The following is a 21,816-nucleotide window of genomic DNA, read 5'->3' on the forward strand; positions in this document are numbered from 1 at the left end:
ATTCATTAAATAGTACAGAAACAGCTTAAAAATCTTAATTTTTAATGATATGCGGTACATGAGCCAAGAGTTTAAAGGATCATTAGTGACAGAGAAAAGGTTAAGGGAATATATATATGTGTGTAATGTATATTGTTCTAGTATTATAACTATATGCTGCCTATAAATTAAGTAAAATGGTTCATATGAGCTATTTAACTGACATTTAATCATACTAAATCTTTACAAATTAAGATATTATTCCTAGTAACATTCATTCTGTAAATTAGTTTTCATCTAGTACCAAAGTGGCTTTATGTGGTTTTCCCAGCAAATTACTGAACTCGGTTTTGATAACACAGATTTAAACTGCTTTTCCCGCAAAGCTAAATTTGTGACCTTAACTGGGTAGGAGTCCCGTTAAAAAAAAATAATGCATACAACAGTTTGGGCTGGGGGGCTTATTTTTAGAAATGTACTGCTACCTTTAACCTGCTAATTTTGTAGCTATTCATCACATTGTAATAGCAAGTCTCACATTACCAAGCTGATTTTTTTTTTTCCTCCCTGTGTTCAGGAGAAAAATTCTCATTAAATCCTGACTTACGTGGTTAATAGCATGAAGCATGCGTGTTAATCTGCTGCTGCTTAGTGTGCCGTATGAATTATTTTCCTGACCGTCTCTACAGTTTTTACTCTCCTCAGTGGTAACAACTGTGATATCCCAAGTCTGCGGGCAGGAGAGGTAACCTGGAGCCAAGTGCTCCACAAGACTCGTCCAGCCTGACGGCACAGGGTGCAACTGAAATAGAAACCGGCCTTCTTCTGGATGAAAGAGCCTCTAACCTCCTTTAGCAGCTACAGTGGCACGGTGTAGTGCCTCCTGGCATGCTTTCAGATGAGGCTTAGCAACAGATTTAGGATAAGGTCAGTGCTGTTGTTTGCTTGCTTGTGTTTTTTTTGTCTTTTGGGTTTTTTTTATTTAGGCAGCCAGCAGTAAACGCTTCATATTGCCATTACTGCTGGAGATCTAACAGTGCGATGGGCCGCTTGGGTTGTAGCTGGGATGGAAGTTGAGGTGGTCATAGGCGGTGATGAAGTTGTCTGGGCCGGTGACATGGCTCTTCTCCAGGGAGGTGTTGAGCCCGTTATCTCTGTACATGCCACACTGTGCCAGAGTCTTCGAAAACGCGTGCGAGGTGACGTGGAAGGAGGTCTGTGAGAGCGAGAAAAGGAAGGGGAGGAAGGAGATGTCTTAAATGCCACCATCTGCAGCGCCTGCGAGGTGCAGAAGCTTGGATGCAACGATGAGGGCACTTTATCTTCGCGCGCTTCAGGGAGTTCATTGCCAGGGGATGTTGCAGAGACCAAAACTTTGAGACGCTGTCTGCGCAACACCCGGCTGAAGCCCGGCGGGTGCCTCCGTCACCCCGCACCCCTACCTACCGGCACCTCGTGCACCGTGGGGGCTTTGCTGCCGTAGGCCTGGTTGGTGGTCCGGTACCGGGGGTGAGGCTCCGGCTTCCTGCGGGGGGAGAGCACAGGTAGGAGAGAGGGTGCCGGGGGGGGGGGGGCTCCGCGGGGCGGGGACCGCGCTCGGCCGCAGCCCGGGCCCGGGGGCCGCGCTCACCCGTAGCCGCGGAAGCAGGCGGGCTGCTGGAAGCGGCCGGGCAGGCCGGGGCTGGTGCGGTACCAGTCGCTGGTGCGGGGGCCGGGGCTGCCCGCGGCCGCCGGGCGGGACATGGCGGCCGGGCCTGGGCCGCGGGGCCGCGCGTTGCCCGGCGACGTGCCGCTGCGGGCGGGCAGCGATCGCTCCGCGCCCCGCCCCGGGGAGGGCACAGGGGCCGTGCACCGCCCCCGCCCCGCCGCGCAGGAAGCGGAAGGCGCCGCCTGACCTTCCTCCTCCCTCCTCCTCCTCCTCCTCCTCCTCCTCCTCCTCCTCCTCCTCCTCCTCCTCCTCCGGCTGCCGGGCACGGAGCATGGCGGTGCCGCGGCTCCTGCGGGCAGGTGAGCGGGTCCTGCCCAGCCCAGCCCAGCCCAGCCGTGCCCGGCCCGCCCGTGTGACCTCCGTGTTTCTCTCCCCGCAGCAGCCCCGCGGCTCTACAGCAGCGTACCGGCTCCGGTACCGGCCCCGGCGGCGGCCCGGCCCCGCGGTGAGTGCTGCCGCGCCCCGGCCCCTTCCCCGGGGAAAGGGGGGGGTTCCCCGAGCCGGGCCTCGAGTCGTGGTTCAGCCCTGCACCCCGCAGCGCTGCCGGCACCTGGGGCCGGGTGCTGAGCGATGTCCTTGCTGGTATTGTAGTGCAAGAGTCTTGTGGGATAACCGCATCGCCAGGCCCTTGTTGTGCTCGGGTGGCCAAGGGCGCATCAGGGCCCTTTCTCCCGTCCGGGCTCATCCCCTGCAAACACAACAAGAGGGAACAGTGATTTATTCTTTTTTTTCCTTCTCTCAGCTGTGGATGACAAGCTGCTGTCCGAACCTCTCAGCCACCCTGACTTCTTCAACGTGAAGGAACTCTTCTCCCTGAAAGATCTCTTTGATGCCCGGGTGCACTTGGGGCACAAAAAGGGGTGTCGGCATAGGTGGGTGACCCCGTTTTATGATCCAACACTTGTTGGATCCTGATGTTGGATCAACCGTTTCGTGACCCAACATCAGGAGTGCTTCCCCAGACCACATCAGCCTTTGGGGGCTGTGCTAGGTCAGGCTGGGGCTGGAACTGCCCACACAGCCCCACATTTCCGCCTGGGCATGGTTACTGCCCTGCAAAAATACAGGGACCCCACTCAGCATGGGCACTGAGCGGGGGGTGAGACCTGCACCCCCCTGAGCCCGGCTGGGACAGGCGCTGTGCACAAGGGCTCTCTGCAGAGAGCACTGCTGGTATTGGCTGGGAGCTGGGGTGCGAGAAGGTTTCTGTGGGGCCGCGCCAGATTCACAAATGCTGCTCGATGCCTGTAGCTCCCTGTCCCCGTGTCCCCTGGTCTCGCCCTCCCTCTGTCGCTGCAGGTTCATGGAGCCCTACATCTTTGGCTGCCGCTTGGATCAGGACATCATCGACTTGGATCAGACGATGCAGCACCTCCAGCTGGCGCTCAACTTCACCGCCCACATCGCCTACCGCAAGGGCATCATCCTCTTCATCAGCCGCAAACGCCAGTTCTGCCACCTGATCGAGAGCACGGCGCGGGAGTGCGGGGAGTACGCCCACACCCGCTACTGGCAGGGTGGCCTGCTCACCAATGCCCACATCCAGTTTGGGTCCGGCGTCCGCCTGCCCGACCTCCTCATCTTCCTCAGCAGCCTCAACAACGTCTTCGAGCCCCACGTGGCCATCCGGGATGCTGCCAAGATGAACATCCCCACGGTGGGGGTGGTGGACACGAACTGCAACCCCTGCTTGATCACTTACCCCATCCCCGGGAACGACGACAGCCCCGCCGCCATGGAGCTCTACTGCAAGCTCTTCAGGATGACCATCATCCGTGCCAAGGACAAGAGGCGGCAGAATGAGGTCTTCGATGAGCTGCGGAGCAAAGCGGAGGGCAATTAGAGCCCTAGGGACAGGCTCGGCCGTGCCCAGTAGCTTGGTGATGGGCGTCCTGCTCCGCTCCCGCGGGCGCTGCAGGACTGACCCTGCACCCAGAGCAGCAGCTTTTGGCAGAGCTGGGCTGGTTGTGGAAGGGACCCCCCAGCTCTGCCGCTGCGCAGAGATCCCACAGCAAGTCACAGCTGCAGTGGGTCTGTAGCTCAAAAAAAAAATTGTCTGGAGCGATGCAAGGGGAGACGGAGCCGGGCCAGACGCAGCTCCTGTCCTTGTGTCTGTCCCTGTTGCAAGGAGGCCTCTGTCCTGTGGCCTTCCTGTTCCTGAGCTTGTGATCTCACCTGAAACCACTTGTATCTCGTGCCTCTTCCTGACGTGACAAATAAAGGACCCTGGGATCCTTTTTTCTTTCTTCCCTTGTGAAATGGGGAGGTACGGGGGAGTCTCTGGCAAACATTTATCGTCCTGGGATGGGGGGTGATGGGTGTTCCCGGCGTGGGGACCCGCGGGGCATTGCAGGCTGGGAGCAGGAGGGGTGCGAGCCTGGCCGGTGCATCACAGGGTTGCAGGGTCCCAGTGTCCAACCTCGCTTTGTCCCAGTGTCCAACCTCTGCCGCGCCACGGGGAGTGGGGGGCTCCAGGGTGCAGCCGAGAAAGGGGAAATCCAGCGCCTAACATGCCTTGGGTCTCTGTGGAAGTGCTTAGGGTGGTCCTGCAGCGTTGGGGGTCAGGCCCAGCGTGGGGAAGAGGACTGGGCCGGGGGTCCCCCTTCCTGTCCCGCGTCCTGGCCCCGTGTCCGCGGCCCCGGCCCCGGCCCCGGCCGCCCCCTGCTCGGCGTCCTCCGCCCAGCAGCGGGAGCCCGCGGGAGCGAACGCGCTGCGCGGATTGTCCCCGCGGCGCTTCCGTCCGCCGGCCCTATATAAGCGGAAGGCGGGGACTTTGCCGTCCTTTCGGCGGCGTGAGCGGCGGCGGCTGGGTCCGTCTGCGGGGAGCGGGGCCGGCCTCTCCCTCGGTCCCTCTCCGCCCCAGCGGGGTGAAGGGAAAATCTCTCGTCCCCTCGGGCAGGGGAGGTCCGTGTTGGCCGGGACGGGGGGCACCGTTCCTCCAGGTGAGCGAGGCCGCATCCGTCCGGGGGAGCGGGGGGGCTGCCTTCGCCCCCTGAGGCGGGGAGGCGTGTGCTGACGGGGGGGGGGTCTCTGGCGCGGGAAGCCGGTGCCGGCCGAGGAGGGGCCTGCTGTGCCCCGGGGCAGGGCCCGTGCCGCACTGACCGCCGGCTGCTCTCCCCAGGTGCCCCTTCCCGCGCCATGTTGCGGCGAAGCTTCTTCAGGGCGGGCCCTAACGGCGGCTGTTGGGCGGCGGCGGCCGATTCCGCTTCTCCTCTTCTTCCCCGTGGCTGAAGAAGGGATGGCTACGGCGTGAGGACATGGCTGCGGACCGGCAGACCCACCCCTGTGCGGGGGGAGGCGGAGGAGCAAGGTGTGACTGGAGGTACGGGTGGTTCCTGTGTCCAGCTGGGTGGGCTGCCTGCGTGTGGGGTGCTGGTCTTACTGGTCTGGGTGACCCCTAGGAAGATCAGGCTTTAGTCCCCAGTCTTGCCTGCTCCCCCTCCCCAGGTTTCTGGGCCTCAGAGGGACAAAATGTGTCCCGCTCGGCCACATGGCCGGACACAGCCAGGAAGAGACCCGCGGGTCCCTTTGGGCCCCGTCCGGTGCTCTGTTTGCTTCAGGCACTGCTGTGTTCAGTGTAGATCGGATATATTATAAACTGATGTATAGGAGGGTACTAGGATTAAGATAAATGCGGCTGTGCTTCCATTGAAGGAGGAGAGAAAATCGAGGGCTGCCACCTTTTCAGGTTTTGAGGGAAATGTTTTTAAAGATTTGAGTAACTAAAGTGAATCTATTCAGCAAACAATTTTTTTTACTATTATTAGTAGTAGTAGTAGTATGTTTTAATCTTCTGGTTTTCTGTTAAGTGTTGCAGTTCACAAAGAAGGTTGTTATGCAATCAGCAAAACACTTGTTTTGTTATTAACTACATTCTTCTCCCTTTCTTTTCATTTGTGTGTCTTCAGCCTGGCAGAAGACAAAGGGTGAAGTGAAAAAGATTGCACGTCTTGAAGAATCAAGGGTAAGTGGTGCTTAACCCAACGGCTGTCCAAGTAAGTGTCGGCCATCTTGTTAACTCTTGTAACACCGCTTGTAAGTGGTGTGTTGCATTTAACATCCACACGTGCACCAAATACCTTTCTAATACTACTTTCTGAGTAGGTGATATAATCTTGTTCTTACAAATACCTGTAACACCTTTTTCAGTCTTTGTGGGCTTTTTTCCAACCTGCCACAGGCGTTGCAAAGGTGGCTGCTGTGGCATCTTTGTGTCATTAGGTGGCAGAGAGAGACAGGCTATGTTCTACGCTCGTTTGTTCTGAAACCCGTGAGCACTCAGAGTGATTGATAGCCTGACATTATAAATAGGCTGGTTAACAGGAGACTCTTGGGAAACTAAGGCTTTCCTATTTTTTTTAATTGCCTTAAATGTGAGATCTGTATGTAATAGAATAGAAAGGTGTTCTGGTTGACCTGTAGCGAATGTGCAGCAGAAAGGCTGTGATGATTTAGCCTTGAAAACGGTAGGATCCTGTTGGTACGTAGACTTGTATTGCAGAAGAATGAGTTGAAGTGATCTGTCTAAAGCCACATGGCAAGTTGGTGACATCACTGGGAGCACGTCCTGGGAGTCGCATGCTGGCAGCCCCAACCCTATTCGTATCTGAAAGAAAAAATATGCCTGCACTATGCATTTATTTCTTTAGCTTCTCTTACTGAGCCTTTCAAATTTCTGTCGTCATTGAAACAGTAACCAGATAACCAGGCTTTGAAGCGTGTCTAAATATATAAAATAAATGCGGTATGTATTTTCCAGCTCTTTTTCAGAGAAAGCTGTGTGACGTGGCAGACCCAGGAGGCCTTCTCAAAGACCTGAGGTGAGCAGTAGTGGACAAGTTCCCCTGTTGAATAGCTCCATGCCCCAGCTCGTGTTGCAGATGTGGCTGTAGTGCCATGTTTGTGTCATTAGGTGGCAGAGAGGAAAAGGCTATGTCTTTGCTAGTGCTCTGAGACCTGTGAGCGCTCAGGAATGACGAGCAACCTGACAATGGTTTCTTGCTTTCCCTTTCTTTTTCCTTTAATGTTAATCTTAAGTCGTGAAGGATGGACAACTGTGGAGGGACAGGGTACAGAAGCTAGCCCTGTCCTTCAGTGGGGCAGACGGTCATTCTCTTAATGAATGCCTTGTTTATGTGACAAGTAAGAGATACGACCGATTTTCTGCCCTCACGTTCTATGTTTTAGAAGTGAAACTTCTGTGTTTTACTAACACGCTAACTATGTTAAAAGCTAATTCAGGTTTCTTGTATATCACATCTTATATTGTTGTGGAGGAATGGCAAACTCCAGTATTCTTTATTCTAATAGTCCTGAGTCCTTGGAGATTTGCTCTCCTGACATGTTAATGTCATTAGGGGGCAGAGATGAAGGGGCTTCCTGTGCCTGCAACTTGCAGCTGCTCAGAGATCAGTAGCTTGACATTGTTTCCATGCGTACCTCTTTCTCCAGAAAACCAGCGGAAGATGGAGCAAAATTCCTTTGAAAAGCAATTAAAATGATGCCAAGTTTTAACTGCATCAGGGGAAGGTCCTTCCTTTTTTTTTTTTTTTTTTTTTCCTTTCCCAAGGACAAATAGAAGTGACAGCTCTATTCTTGAGTTCTATTTTTGCTTTCAACAATTCTTTGTGGCCTGCAAGGCATCCTTGCTCACTGCCTCTTCTGTCTGTGAAACGGTACCTCTTGAGTTTTGCAGGGTTTAGCATTATGTAGATAGCAAGAATTGCATGTGGGAGTGGAGGAGATGGGTGAAACGGGCACTTAAGTTTGTTGTTTCCAAAGCATTGGCATGCTCTAGAAACAGGTGGGTGTGGATTTAGCATATGGAGAAAATTGCACCCTGTTCCCAACATCAATAAAACACTCAGCCAACAACATCTTTACTTCCAAGGGTGCTGAGGAAGTTTGACCAGAAGGTGCAATCAGCAGTCTTCTGAAATGCAGCTTTATAATCCTACTTGCTGGGGTGGGGGAGGCAGAATAAAACAAGCAAACAAAAAAACCCCAACCCAACCCTCCTCCCCGCAAAAAACCCAAACTGAAGATCTTTTTCCTTCTTACAGTTACTTTTGAGAACAGGACTGAGTTTTGGAACTTGCTTCAAATGTTGAAGGTAGGTATTAGGTAATTTCTTGGAAACATACTAAATCTCGGTGTGTTACCAAAACAGTCAGTGGTAGGAAGTCCTTGGGTTGGTACATCTTGTCCTTCTGACTTTTCATGGGACGTGGACAAATTAAAAAAATTTTTTAAATGCTACTAGTGCCTACTTGCAGAAAGAACTTAAGATTCAGTGGTTTTTCATCTTTTTTGCTGACAAACCTCTACTTTAGGTGGAGCACTTTCAGGTTTCTCTATTCTGCTAGTGCAGTAATTATTGTAAGCAATCTTAAACAATCTTCTGATTAACTTTTTTATTTCACTTCCTTAAACTGCCTTTCTCAGCCCCCAAAGTGCATCCTTTTAAGGGCAGCTGTCAGTCAGAACACGACGCTTTTATTGAGAGTTTACACTTTTACTTATATTAGAGTGCCTGGGATTAGCAAAACAGGCTCTGGTACTACTGCAGTCTGACACAAAACGCTACTGAAAAAAGTGTTTGTGTCACAGATGTGCAAGGTAGTGAGATTGTGTCTTAGGCATAATGAATGAAGAAATAAAAAGAGATTTCAGTAATCCAAGCAAAAAAAAATAATGCTAAAACCTGAAGTCTTTTTAAAGCCCTTCTAAACTAACTTCCAGTAAGTGCCACAGTGGAATGCTTCGCCCCCTTTCCCAAGACAAGACCTAGCTTCCTTGAGCACTGTGTTCTAGCTGGTAACACAGCAGACAAAAAGCAAAAATACAATTAAGCACAATGTGACTTTTTAGTTGGTTTCTTTTGTGTTTATGTGCTAGCATGATGGCAAAGGAACTTGACCTCCAAGGCAGTGAGCTGGTAGGGAGCACAGGTATCAATATATCCCAATAGCTCCGTGTGTCACTGTCCTTTCTTGGGTGACGTGCACATGAGCCTCTGCCGTGCTGGTGGTATTAAAACAAGCGGTGAGAGAAGCTGTGGCTACACATCGATAGTATTGTGTGAAACTCGGAGAGGTTTTGCAGTGACTAATAGCTTGACAAAATCTGGCAGTGCTAAATGGTGGAAAATGTCCTCATTAAATGGGCATTATGAGGGCCAAAGGTGCCATTAACCAAGCGGGTAGCTGCTGGCTGCAAAATGAGCCATTTAATTGGGAAAAGTCACTGCCTACCAGCAGTGGCTTTGGAAAAGAATGCTAATAAGGTTGCTGGGGATATGGTTATGCAAAGAGGCATGCCTTAAGATGTGACTCTTCCATTTAAACTTCCTGACTTTTTAACCCTGAAATACATATTTGAGTTTTTTCATCAGGCTTTACTCACATCAAGGGTCCTGTAGGGGTAGTGAGTGCCTAATGAGTCTCTCTTTAGAACTTTACTGTGTGACACACAGGATAGCTATTAAAATTTTTGTGATAGCATTTGTTGCTAACCATCTTCCCAAGACTGAGCAGCAATCCCAGGCTATGAATATTGCTTTACTGAAAGAATTGCCTGGCTTTCAGCTGTGGAAAAGATGAATGTTTTGTATTAAAGTGGTTTTGAGAGAAATCTGCACGTTAACTTAGCCCTTCACCATTTACGACTGGTTTATGTCATGGCTTGAACGCTGGAATAAGCCCAGCTTTTCTTTCTCTGCACTGTTAATAAATAGCTTGCCTCTGCATTGAGGTTGGCAAACTCACCTTTGATTTTCAGGGAGCCTAAGAATGAAAAGAGTAACCAAGAGCAGGCTCCAGCTATCATGCTGTTAAATTATCCCTTTCCCAGACTCACCAGAGTGCACTGCCTAGCCGGAAGATTTTTTTTTCAAAACCTCTCTGATCTAGTGGCAAAGAACCTCTCCTAAATTAGTCTAATTTATTAGTGCCATCTGCCTTCTGTCAGTGCTGTAGGTCCTGATCCACCCAAGTTTGCAGGCACTCAGCTTCTACTGACTGCAGTGAATACAGCCAGGGCGAGTTAAGGTGGTCCTGTGGTTCTGGACTGAAGGAAATTGCTTTCTGAAGTTTCCCTGTGAATCATGATAACCGAGCCCAGCTAATGACTTCCCTAAAATTTGGTTTCCTTTTATGAAGCTTTTTTATTTCCTCTGGGATGTGAAAAATCTTTGGACAGTCCCAAGACAAACCTGATGTAATTCTTCAATTAGCTGAAAATGTTGCCTTTGCAATTAAAAGCAATTCTTGGTCCCGACTAGCTGCAGCACCTTAGCTCAGATCTGTGCCACAGTGGACAGCAGGAGTCTGGATGATACGGATTGATTCCCTTCTTAGTATTGGCATTTATTGCTAACTTGTGCTGGCTGTATTTGAAGTTGTCTAACATCCTGGGCTTTCTTTTCTTTGCAGGTCGTGCCTTGAGTTTTAGAATCTCTAGCAAACCTGGCTACAGGGAAAGAAATGGTTAGCGGTGTCTGCATTTGAAGATTCCTATAAGTTCGTCTTTTCTTGTTTGTGGGTTCAAGCAAACTACAGCCAGTGAAAGTGCATGCGATGCTGCTTGTGGTTCTGAATGTTTGCTGCAACCTGTGTACACAAATGTCAGTTTAAAAAAAAAAATTATAGTTGTTCTGCTCCAAGTGTCCTTTCTCCTTTTGCTGTACTCCTGTTGAATAGCTGCGAGAGTTGTAATTTTGCCTTTCTCCCGGTCGTCTTGGCTCATACGCTGTTTTCACAGCCATTTTCTAAAGCACTGCTGTTTCAATCCATGTTTTCGCTACATGGTTAAGAAGGATTTAAAAAAATAAAACCTAAATAAAGATGCCACCTACAGTAAGTCTGAAATGATTATGCTTGTGTATTTGTAGCACCTCAATTAACATTAATTTTTAACCATTCTAGGATTTAAGACTTTTATTTATGGATATGAGAACTGGGATGGTTTTTTGCTTTCAGCAATGGAAGGTAGAAGTCTTGCTGCTTACCTCCATCCCCTTGTAGCACAAATCTACTATGCTGCTAAAGCAGCAGCATCTGGTGAGATCAGATTGTCAGTCTTGCAGTGTTCTGGCTCTTCCTCTTTTTCCAGCTAATGTGGGAAATCTGGAGAAGACATTATGAGCATAAAATAGCTTTGCCATTAGTCATTTTTCTCCCATATTGTAGTGTAGCTCATAAACCGTAAGCATGTGTCTGAAAACACTTGTGCTTTTTATTAGTGACGACCAAACCTCGGTGCTCTTGGGGTACGTGAGAGCGTCCGCTGCTGTTACTGGGGTGTGCAGACTAGTAACACGGCAATGTGACGGTTCTTGTCAGAAGTGTCTTTATGTGAATAAAGCTGTCTTGGCTAGTTCTTTAAGGTACAGGGGCTGTCTTTCTCCTTGAACTTCATCTTTCATCATAAATGCTTAAAAGAGATTCTGATACTTAAGATTATGTGGATAAGCAAGGAACGTGGTTGCTTTCCTCCACTTTTCTGGGTGCTTACCTGCTGCTTTACCTAATACTGCTTTTGGGGAAGGGGGCAGTGGGGATTAAGCGTAGTGGGAATGCTGCTTATCGGGACAAAATTTACTAGCAGATTTCAAACACAGAGGGGAGGGTGAAAAATGGCTTTGCTGAAAATCTGCGGAGAGGATTTGGCATGGTTGTGAGGTTCCTTTTTCTAATAGCAGAAGAAAATTAATTTGTCAGTGGAGCTGGTTGCCATGGGGATGCAGGACAATAGACAAGGAGCTGGGGTGGCTGCATGGAGCCTCGTTACCGAATTCCAGTCCTTGCCTTCGCCCTCCACCAAAGGCTCCCTTGGAGGTGAACCTGTGCCTGCACGCGCCGGTGCGGTGCCCGGAGGTGGGGCCTCCACCATCTTTGCAGTGTTCGTACTGAATCGAGGGTGACTCCGACGGGCTGAGGAACTTGCCACCCCTCAGACAGGGCAACCTCACAAATGCTCGCTTACCGCAGATGAATGATGTTGGGAAGCCAGCTCCTCTGCAGGAAGCGAGCTATGCTGGCTCCGTGCTAGATTTAGAGCACTGTTGACACTGAAACGTTTCCTCCATAAATAATAGTGAGAGGTAATGATGATCCTATAGAACTAATAGAAGGAAATACTGATATCTCTCCTCCAAAGGGCTCATAAATTTGCAGCCATGACGCTACCGATTGCCTTCACAGGCTATATATTCTGTCAGACATATTTTTTTCTTGGTGATTGTACTTCAGATATACGCTCCACTTCACTAAGCAATTGTTGGCAAGAGCACTGGCATATGGTCCATCAGCAGGAATAGGAGGGCGCTGGGACCAGAGCACGCTCGGGGTAGTTTACATAAACTCTTCCTCTCTACCCGTAGTTTTAAAAGGTCGCTATAATTGAGCACTTAAAGGAAACAGACTGTACTTGGAGACCTGCTAGTATTTACACAGCCAAACAAATGACCTGAAACCCAGGGAAATGTCTTGAAACCTGGGGAAAGCTTGCCTGGAGATTCATTTTAATAAAGGGAGAAGCATGGGATTATTCTGGTATTAATCTTTAACCTCTGCAGCGCAAGCCCAGCTTAGTTTTAGGAGAATTAAACCGAGAGGTTGGCTTATCCCTGCACTGAGTATTGTGGGAAGTAACACACGGAGCACATACGGTAACCGGTCAGGATTGTTCATGTTGTAGCCCTTTTCCTTTAAGCTGTTCTTGGCCTTAGATGCTTCCAAAGCCGACACGCGAGAGGGAATGGCCTGGGCTGCCAATTTCAGACTGCAGGCAGGAGCAGCCGGCTGGGAGCCTCACGCAAGCCATCGCGTCGCTGTCTGGGGTCAGGCACTTAAAAAAGGAATGAAAGAATTGCCAGGATTCTCTGCTGTGGAAAAGACAGCTTATCTGCTTCCTAAGTTACAGCTGGATCTGATGGCGGATGACTCAGACACTTAAGGAGAGACTTTTGAATAGGGAAATCTACCTTTTTCTCCTTTTTAGATCACAAGCAAGCTGGTACTTAAAAGGCTGCTGTTTCGCTATTGATGTACTGGTGTGATTCACGTAAAAGCTATTTATTTACATCAGAGACGTTCATCAAAAGAAGATGTGACAAGTACAGCATGAATGATTCATTCTCATCTCTCTGCACTGCTTTCCTGTTAATCAAGAAACAGTTAGATGCGTCCAGCTGGGCTCCGCTTCCTTATCGCTTTCCGCGTCATCTTCTTCCTCCAAGCCTCTTCAGCCCGGCTCCCGGTGTCCCAGCTCTGCAGCGTGCTCTTGCCGACTGATTCGATGATGCTGCTGGGCGGTGGAAGTCATGATGCTTGGTTTTCCATGAAGGAGAAGGGGCTGCAGCTATGCTGAACTCCCTGTGTAGGGTGTATTTTTCCTGTGGGGGAGACGATGGAGAAACAGGCCTTCAGCCCTTGGACTTTACTCCAAGATTGCAGATTCTAAACTCCAGGGCCGTGCTTCCCCCGTTAGGAGTATTTGGTGTTGGAAATCTTCTTCCAGAGCAAGGTCTTGAGGTTGTTCAGCACGAGGGAGTGGTGCACTTCCATCTGGCTGGCCAGGCCGCTGAGGGTCATGCAAGTTCGGAGCTGTTTCTGCAGCTCTTCTTTCAGCTCCGGCGGTGCTCCGTACAGCAAGTAGTCCTGCAGCAACCCGCAGACCTTCGCCAGGTTGGGCTGCACCACGTCGCTTTTGCACTGCTTCATGAGTTTGTCGCATGTCGCCATACAGTCCTTGCCGTAGGTGCAGTCCACGTTCTGCTCACAGTGACGTCCCTTGAGGAAACCTCTGATTGTCATCTCCGTCGCCACCTTCCTCAGGTTGACCATTTTGAAGTCGTATTTGTCATTATAGCCCACGTTCTTCAAGCTGGTCTCGCAGATGTAGAAGTTCCCATAGGTCCCGTGGAATATCTCCTCCACGAACTCCAGAAGGCCGATGGCGATCTTTGCCCGCCGGGGCCACGCTGGTGCAAACCACTGGTGGATGATTTGGTGGACGACTGAAGGCAGCAGCGACTGGAGGAAGGGGGGGACATCCACTCCGTAGAGGGAGGTGTGGGGGATCTTCTCAGTGACGTAGAGGTCCCCGCAGTGCCCCAGCAGCTTGGAAGTGTGCTCTTTCTCGTGCAAGGAGAGCATGAGAAGAAACTCATTGAGCTGAAGTAGTGCCCAGATGGATTTGGCCTCCGCTAAAGACACTTTCCCATCCCGGTTCACATCTGCCATGGCAATGATCCGGCTCACCAAGGCTGCCAGAGAAGGCTGATCTCCCAGGTTGGACTGCGAACAGAACAAGAAGTGGCATCAGACCCTTGCAGCTCTCTGTGTTCGGGCTCAGGATCGCGAAACTGAGCCAGGGAAGCAAAGAACTGAACTTGGGAGAGAAGAAAACAGCCACCGTGCTCGAGCAAACTCGGTGCCAAACCGTTGTGTATGGTTGGACGGATTCAGCTCCAGCTGAATTTTACCGGCCTCGGGGCTGCTCTAGACCGGGATGGGAGCAAGCTTTTGAGGGAGCTGCCGTCCCACCACTCCAGCAGAAGCCTTGCACAGAGGTAACTGCTGCAGCGGTGCCAGCACTGCCAGGGCCACCCGTGGGCTTGTGAATAAGCTCTGCCCAGCACAGATGCCACCCGCAGCTGCGGTACAGCAGCCTCCAGGGTTGCCGCTACTAAAATCTTGCAAATAAGAATGCCTGTGTGACAATGGAGGTTTTTCTTGGCTAATCCTTGCTCTGCAGTAAGGGTAAGGAGCCCTGCCCGGTGCCCAGCAGCTGATGGGAGAGCGTGGGCCAGAGGAGCTCTCGTTTAAGGGGAAGGAAAGACGCGTTTAGTCTTTCTGACTCGCAAGTGGCATCCCAGGCCCGCAAGATCCCAGAGGGACCCTCCACCCTGACCTTCAGGAAGTTCAGGAGCATTTCTTTGAACTCATCCATCGATGTCCCTCGTGTCGGTTTGTCAAAGAGGACCACGTCCCTCCTGGGCACAGAGTCTGGGTGGCTGTCTGCCTTCAAGGCTTCTTCGATGCCGCATTTGATGATCACCTCCGTCTCCCTCCAGAGCCCACTGTAAACCTACAGCAAAGGAGAGGGGACACGGCGGAGAGAGGAGAAAAACAACAGCAAGTGCAGAGAACTGGTTTCTGGTTTGGGACGGGTACCGGGGATGGGGTGAGGAGCAGACATGCGGGTGGGTGGAGGAGGACATTTCCCAGGTTTGATGCTTGCACCCATCCCCTGCCGTGCGGTGGTTTCCCCGGCGGGGCAGACCTACCTGCTGGGTAGGAGAGGAGGAGAGGCAGTGCTGGAAGAGGAGGCTGCGCTCCTCACACAGGTCTTTGCACGTGGAGCCAGAAATGATTCCCTTCTTGTACTGGTCACACTGTGGAGGGGAAGGCAGAGAGAGGAGCTCAGCGGGAGCAGCTCCCCGTTTGCCCGAAGAAGTGCGACAGGTCCAGGCTCAGTCCCACAGCTCGTGATCTGGGGCACCCCAAGCACGCCCGGCCTCCCCTGCGGCCACCAGCCCTGCTCCCGTCACCTGCTCTGCCCAAACTCCTCACCCCTCGTTCCTGCAGCAGGGCTGGGGCTGGAACTTCGGTTTTTCAATTTACTGCGTGTAACCGAAAGCATCATCAATACCATCGCATCCCCGGTGAGCCCGTTTCCTCTGAGTTCATGCAAGTCTCTTACACAAGAGAAAAATACACCTTAAAAGAGGCAAAGCCACGCAGGCTGCTGCAGGCGAGAACAGTATCTGCAATTGCCGACAATTTCTTTCTTTCCTGGGACTCTGAGGTTCTCCAGCACAGAGGGGCTGCTCGGGGTCACCATCCCAATATCACTTTGGCCTTGGGTTTGGCAGCCCACGAGGTGCCGCCTGCCGCGGGGGGCCCCGGCAGTGCCGGCATGGCGTGCAAGTGGCTTCGGGCGACGTCTGCATCTTGGCAGCCATTTCGGCCAGTTCAGGGTTTCTGGGAGGGAGGGGAGCACCTTGTGCTCAGACTTTCATCAGGGAGATGGAGTGCCAGTTGCTCAGAGTCCAGCCCCTTCCCGCGCCCCCAAACTCCCCGCTCTCTGTCTTCCAAAGAAATCCCAGCCCAAAATCTCTGCGCTAAGACCCAAATATTTCCACTGGCCCCAGAGCAACGACTTTAAGGGGGGAGACATGGGGAGAAGAGTGTGTAGGCATACCTAGGGTTGAGCCCCGGCCAAACGGGCAGCAGCTGTGGGCAGAGCTCCCGGCTGCAGGCAGGGCCCTTTGGGGTGGCTCGGTGCCTCGGGCGAGGTGGGCTTGGGCTGGCGGGGACCCCCCGTGCTGCTGGAGGGACCGCAGGGGATTTGCTCCTGGGTGCTCCTGCTGCAAGTCCAGGGGGTTAGGGGAGCTTCCAGGGCTGGAGGAGAGGGCAGCGTGGAGCTGGGCGAGGATGAGGATGCACGGGCTCAGGCTGCTCAGCAGAGCAGCAGCCCCTGCTGTGAAACGGGCTGGGGTGGGGACAGGGACAGAGGGTGGCTCTGATCCGCAAGCAGGGCGGCTGGGTGGGGAGCTGGAGGCATCCCTGGGCAGGAGAGGCTGCAGCTCTGCAGCTTCTTGGCGAGGGCACAACAGCCTCAGGGCTGGAAACAGGAGCTGCAGAAATTCACTGCATCTTTTCCCTTGGTTTTTTCCCCCCAATGTTGGATGGGAATTAACCCTCAGACCGGCTCACAGGGGACACGGCCAGACACGGTGTCTTAAACCCCGAGCTCAGAGCAGGAATTAGCGCCCAGGACCCCGTGGTCAGAGTCATGCAGAAAATCAAATTAAACGATCGTCGTTGTTATGGCAATTCCTGCCTCCCTTCTCTGCTGAAGGATTGATGAACGAGGCATTTGCAGACACAGCCTGCCGTCCCCCTCCTCGCCTGGGCTGGGTGGGCGACCTGCTCCCCTGCCACGGCGCACACACAGCAGTCCCGGGGGGGCCCCGCTCGGCTGCCGGCCCCGGGGATGCTGTGGGGAGCAGGCTGCACCCCACTGCAAACCCCGGGGAGGGGCAAAACGCACCAAGCCAAGCTCCCACGAGGGGTCTGCTCTTCATGCAGGCTGGTGCTTTCTTTAGGGCACATCAGCAGTTGCAGAGAGGTACCCACGGGCTGGCTGCTCCCCTTTTTTCTCTGGCTCTGCAGAGCTCGGGGAGGGCTGGCGTGATGCTCTCCCTGCCTGCAGACCCTGCTCTGACATTGCAACTTCATCTCCACAGACATTAATCTGCCCACGTCTGCCTGGCCTGCCCTGCCCTGCTTCCCCCCGACATCTCATTAAATTGGTTCGCCGTCGCCCTGGCAGGAGAAGGTCACCTCTCCCGCTCCGAGCTCCACGTGACGCCGGGGACGGTGTCGGGGAATCAACTGCCAGGAGGGCTCCTCAGCCCAGCTCTTGTGCAGGATGCTGCCCCAGCACTGCCTGCCCGGCTCCAAACACCGCACAGGGCTTGGGGGGCTGGAAACGGGGCTCCCGCAGCCCCGCTCACCCCGAACCGGGACCAGCGTGGCCACGGGGGCTGCTGGCTGCCACTCACGATTATCATCCGGCAGACGTGGCCGCGGCAGAGCTCGGAGTAGGATGAGTAATGCATGTACGCTACCCAGCTGCCCACGAAGATGCCCAGCCACACCACCAGCAGGTATTTCACCTTGATGCCCGGGAGGCGATTCTGGAAGGAAAAGAAAACGCTGGTGAAGGCCGGGGCTCTGCACGGGTCGGCAGTGGCTGGACAAGGACAACTTCCCCTAGACAAACCAACCTGAGCATTGGTGAAACCTTCAGCCTTTTTTATATATATTCACCAGTCTATTACGCAACTCCTGCTGCAAGTAGGTCACTTAAAATTCCCTAAAAGCAAGGAGATTACAGCGCTGGGCTGTGAGGAGCTGGCTGCCAGGCATCCCCGTGCCCGGGAACCGCAGTCGCGTATGCCCGCTCTCCTGCCAAGCGCAAGGGCAGAGCCCGCTGCCCTCTGCAACCCCGGGGTTCACCATCAGGGCTGCGAGAGGCTCTGCTCCTGCCCGGGGGGACCCTTCTCAGCAGACCCCCCCCCCCCTTGCAAAGCCCCACGGGCACGGGAGGCTGCCGCTGCCAGCTCCCGTGTGGGAGCGGGCGAGTAACGAACCTGGAAGCGCATGGACAATACTCCACGCAAACGTCTCGGAGGCTCGCTGCATGATTTTCTTTTCCTGGCTTCATTTCTTCCCCTCTGCCCCTGTAACAGCAGCGCTGCTGCCATCTGGCCTCCCCGCAACGTAGGTTGTTTACCTGACCCGTGTAACGCAGCGCAGATCCCCGGCGGTTCTGAAGGGCAGGGAATTAATCCTTGCGTCAAACACCCCATTCCTTCTGGTTTCTATAGACAATTCCTGCTTCTCGCCAGGCCAAGAGAGCCCTTGGAGAGTGGCCACCTCCAAACCCTCCTCTCTCCTTGCACCACATCAGCTGGTGAGACCGCGACCTGCTGCTGGGATAGGGCTGGATCCGAGCGGATGCGGCACCGTTACAACCTGCCAGGGATCCTCGCTTGGGTCTTGTAGCCCAAAACCGCTCCCACCTCCAAAATGCCTCCTCCCTGGCCCCTTGCCCAGCTCTGTAAGGGCTCTGCCCCTCGGCAGTAACCGGAGGCGGTGGAGCCTCCTGCCACACCGGCTGCAGCCAGCGGCTCGGCTCATCCCGGCCCCGACGAACAGGCTTCACAGGAATCGGCAGGCGAGGGTGAAAGCAGGCAGGTCTGCCTCGAGATCGCGACATCGTGCACGTTAATTGGAAATGCCAAAGTGCGAAGCAGGCCGCGATGCCCGGTTTAACTGTCGATGGCAATGGCACCGCTAATTAACACCTGGTAAAGAGAACCTGACCACGGCGTGGACTTGGCAAAGACAAAGGATGGGTGGCTGCTCCTGTGAGCTGAAAACCAGCTCAAGTCCCTGAAGTCAGACATACACCACTGCGACCCGTGAGATGCTCCCCAGCACAGCAGTCCCCCGAAAACTCCCCTGTGGTGGGTACGTGACCCATCAGGCCCCCTGCCCTCAGCAAAGGGGCCCTTTCCATGGACTTCCCAGTAGAGACTCGGCTTGGGGCAGCAAAGCCCTGGAATGGCCAAAATGTCCGGTTTTGATTATTCAGACCTAGAATCCATCACATTCCTGGGGCAGAAGGGGGGTCAGGACTGTGACCCGAGCATGGCATGGGGAGCGCTGGCTTCATTGTCCCCTAAATGATGGCAAGAAATGTGGAGGTGGGGAATGCATCAAAACGAGACGTTCCACTGGGCTTTGGTAGTATTTTGGATTCATAGCTGGTGCTAAGGTTTCCTCCAGGGGCTCAGTCTCAAGGCACGGGTGCTTCCCTGCCTGCTGCCTTCCCTGCCCACCGCCTCAGCTGGCAGCCTGCGCCCAAAGGGTGTTGCCCTTCGCTCGTGTGAGTTGCTGTGTTTAGTTTTAGGGCGACTCTGGGGGACCTGGAATTGACTTTGGGCCGGCGCTGACTTCAAAGGCAAAATGGATGCAGCGTCACAAAATCCTGCTCCATCCCCGTGGTTCCCCTGCAGCGCCCTGGGAACAGGGGGGTTGTTTCACGGCAGGTCCCGGTGGTGGGGGCCACGCCAGGGCTGGTGTGCTCCCAGGGGCGGCTTGGCGTGGCCGTCACCCTCCCTCCCATGGGGTATCCGCGCAGGCGACGCTGACACAAGGGGCTACCCCCAGCTCCCACCCACCCTCACTCTGCACCCAGCTTCACCCTCCCTGCCAGACCCAGTCCCCAGCCCCTGCCCACCGCCGCAGCCCCACGCAACCGCTCCTCAGGCCTTTTGTCTTGGAAGAAGACAGCCTGCGGGGGTGGCTCAGCAGCCAAAGGCCCATCTCCCCTGGGAGCAGAGCTGCAGCACCCATCTGGCTCTCGGCTGTCCTGGGGACCCACAAAGCCACCCCTCTAAACGCTCCTCTCGGCCGTGCAGCCCTTCCCGCGCCCGGTGAGCCCAGGGCTTTGCCCCAGCTCTGCACCCACCTCCTGCCAGCATCCTCTGCCCATCAGATACCTCTTCCCGTGTCCCCCCTTCTCCCCTCCAGCGGGACAACCTCTCTGGTCCAGGACCTCCACCAGAGTCGGGGTTTCTCATCCCATGGGTGCAGAGAAAGCACCCAGGCCAGCATCCCCAGCCCCGTCACCACCGGGTCCCCGGAGCGCTGAGATGGGTCCCCAGCCCCCCCGGCAGCTCAGGGATGGGAAGGGGGGGAAAAAACAGAAAAGAAAAGAGAGGGAAGGAGCCTGCCCTGCCCTGCACTGCTGCGTCGGCTGCTTCATTCGCCGATGCGGGCTGACGGATGGGCTGCCCCGGTGCTTCACGGCCGGTGCGGCTCCCCCAGCACAGCACAGCACAGCACCGCGGCGCGGGTTATGCAACCCCTGCGGCTCCCGCTGCCGCTCCAGGTCCCCCCGCTGCCGGTTCCCGGCCCCCCAGCCCCTTGCACCGGCCGGCGGGGGGACCGCGGCGGAGCGTCCCTTTGTGCACGGCCGGTGCCGGGATGCGGAGACGGGCATCATCGAGCCCCCCCCGCCCCCTCCCCGGCCCGGACCACCCCCCCCCCCCGGCCCGCTGCATCCCCCCCCCCGCCCCTCGCCCCGGTACCTGCAGGCCCTTGGAGAAGGGGCAGAACAGCACCAGATGCACCAGCCGCCGGATCCTCCGCATGCTGCGGGCGCCCCGCGGCCGCGGGCCTCAGGCTCCGGGGGGCATGGCCGGGGCGGCCGCGGCCCCCTCCTCGCCGCCGGGGGGGACCGGGGGAGGCCGGGGGGGGGGCCGAGCCGCGCCGCCCGCTCGCACCGCCGCAGCGCGCCCGGCCCGGCCCGGCGGGGCTCAGCGCGGCTCCGCCCGGCTCGGCGCGGCGCGGGGCGGCGCACGCAGCTCCGCCGCAGCCCGGGGAGGCGGGGGGCTGCCGCCGGGCTCGGCTCGGCTCGGCTCGGCTCGGCTCGGCTCGGCTCGGCTCGGCCCGGCTGGGCTCGGCTCGGCTCGGCTAGGCTCGGCTCGGCACGGCCCGGCTCCGCTCGGCTCGGCCCCGCGGCATCAGCCCCCACCCCACCGGCTCCGAGGTCCCGATTGGGGACCCACCCACGCCGGGTCAACCCAACCCCAGGGCTCCCCATATGGGGATCCCACCCCCCAGCCCAGGGGTCCCACCCCCCCGGGTCTCCCACCCCCAGGCTCACCCCACCGCCCGGGAGTCCCAGGCAGGGTCCCCCCGCCGCAGGGCCGGTTGATGACCCTGGCGGAGGGGGGGGCATGGAGATGCTGCTCCCCCCCGGCACTCCCAGGTTTTCTTTAACGCTATTTCGGGTGGCAGCCTGGAAGAGCCCCCCACTCTGCAGCGGGTAACCCTCGAGCACGGCCCGGGGGGCTGCACCCCCCCCAGGGCTGAGAGCGGCCATCGCCCCTGCCCGTTCTCCCATCGGAATCTTCAAGCCGAGCAGCGGCAGCAGCGCCCGTCCGCCCTGTTTGCCTTGCGCCTGGGCAGGGAAACCTCAAGGCGAGACAGGGGCTGCTTTGTGTCAGGCGGTGAGCGGACAGGCCAGGGACAGCTCTCATCCCGGGGGGCTGCAGTATCCACAGGCAAGCTAGAGCAGGGGGGAAAGAGAGGGGAAAATATGATGGAAAATGGTCTGGGAGGGTCAGCCCTGAGGCCGTTGTTAAGATAATTCCCCGCTCGCTATTAGCAACTCTTCAGATTATCCATTTGTCCCCTTTTCGTGGTGCAAATTGCCTCCTTCCATTTGAATTTGGCTCAAAATGACCTCTGAAAACAAGCTGGTTGCTTCGTACCCAATGGTTCCTACTCGGTGTCAAGCGCCGGGTGCCAGGGGACTAACTAGCAAAAGCCTGTGCTGGCCTAATCTGATCAGCGGTGATAAATAATGAGCATCACAACAAAACCGAACTAAAACACCCCAAATCCTGCAGCTTGTTTGCTGCCTTCCTTTAGCGTCGAGGAGATCCCCGCTGCTCTCACGCTGTGCATAGCCAGCGCAGCGCCGTGACCTCCGCGCTCGCCTCCGAACGAGCAGACGTTGCCCGTGGCGTTGCTTCAGTA

At 55.0% G+C, this 21,816-nt stretch overlaps 3 protein-coding genes, 1 long non-coding RNA gene and 2 other non-coding genes across 8 annotated transcripts; 4 read left to right on the forward strand and 2 right to left on the reverse strand.

The window, feature by feature from the left end:
* Positions 1-739: 739 nt before the first annotated feature.
* PIERCE1 (piercer of microtubule wall 1) lies at positions 740-1,869 on the reverse strand. Its single transcript, XM_075519995.1, has 3 exons — positions 1,610-1,869; positions 1,426-1,504; positions 740-1,195 (listed from the first exon to the last, which is right to left on the reverse strand). The coding sequence occupies exons 1-3, from the start codon at positions 1,720-1,722 to the stop codon at positions 1,010-1,012; spliced, it is 378 nt and encodes a 125-aa protein (XP_075376110.1). The 5' UTR covers positions 1,723-1,869; the 3' UTR covers positions 740-1,009.
* Positions 1,852-3,924, forward strand: MRPS2 (mitochondrial ribosomal protein S2). Of its 2 annotated transcripts, none has more exons than XM_075519993.1 (4): positions 1,852-1,986; positions 2,067-2,132; positions 2,430-2,559; positions 2,987-3,924. In XM_075519993.1, the coding sequence occupies exons 1-4, from the start codon at positions 1,959-1,961 to the stop codon at positions 3,528-3,530; spliced, it is 768 nt and encodes a 255-aa protein (XP_075376108.1). In that variant the 5' UTR covers positions 1,852-1,958; the 3' UTR covers positions 3,531-3,924. The 2 variants fall into 2 exon arrangements, with proteins under 2 accessions (XP_075376108.1, XP_075376109.1); XM_075519994.1 differs by having other exon boundaries at positions 1,906-1,986; positions 2,070-2,132.
* Positions 3,925-4,733: 809 nt separating this feature from the next.
* Positions 4,734-10,562, forward strand: LOC142418076 (uncharacterized). Its single transcript, XR_012778179.1, has 5 exons — positions 4,734-5,009; positions 5,596-5,651; positions 6,447-6,507; positions 7,750-7,799; positions 10,120-10,562. It is a non-coding gene; the product is annotated as an uncharacterized LOC142418076 (long non-coding RNA).
* On the forward strand, positions 5,858-5,990 carry LOC142418384 (small nucleolar RNA SNORA17). Its single transcript, XR_012778272.1, has one exon. It is a non-coding gene; the product is annotated as a small nucleolar RNA SNORA17 (small nucleolar RNA).
* LOC142418385 (small nucleolar RNA SNORA17) lies at positions 6,546-6,679 on the forward strand. Its single transcript, XR_012778273.1, has one exon. It is a non-coding gene; the product is annotated as a small nucleolar RNA SNORA17 (small nucleolar RNA).
* Positions 10,563-12,746: 2,184 nt separating the features above from the next.
* DIPK1B (divergent protein kinase domain 1B) lies at positions 12,747-20,545 on the reverse strand. Of its 2 annotated transcripts, XM_075519394.1 has the most exons (5): positions 20,361-20,545; positions 17,262-17,396; positions 14,979-15,086; positions 14,603-14,779; positions 12,747-13,986 (listed from the first exon to the last, which is right to left on the reverse strand). In XM_075519394.1, the coding sequence occupies exons 1-5, from the start codon at positions 20,421-20,423 to the stop codon at positions 13,174-13,176; spliced, it is 1,296 nt and encodes a 431-aa protein (XP_075375509.1). In that variant the 5' UTR covers positions 20,424-20,545; the 3' UTR covers positions 12,747-13,173. The 2 variants fall into 2 exon arrangements, with proteins under 2 accessions (XP_075375509.1, XP_075375511.1); XM_075519396.1 differs by lacking the exon at positions 17,262-17,396.
* Positions 20,546-21,816: the final 1,271 nt, after the last annotated feature.

The sequence above is a fragment of the Mycteria americana genome, chromosome 17 (assembly GCF_035582795.1).
Source record: "Mycteria americana isolate JAX WOST 10 ecotype Jacksonville Zoo and Gardens chromosome 17, USCA_MyAme_1.0, whole genome shotgun sequence".
In the NCBI taxonomy this organism is placed as follows: domain Eukaryota; kingdom Metazoa; phylum Chordata; class Aves; order Ciconiiformes; family Ciconiidae; genus Mycteria; species Mycteria americana.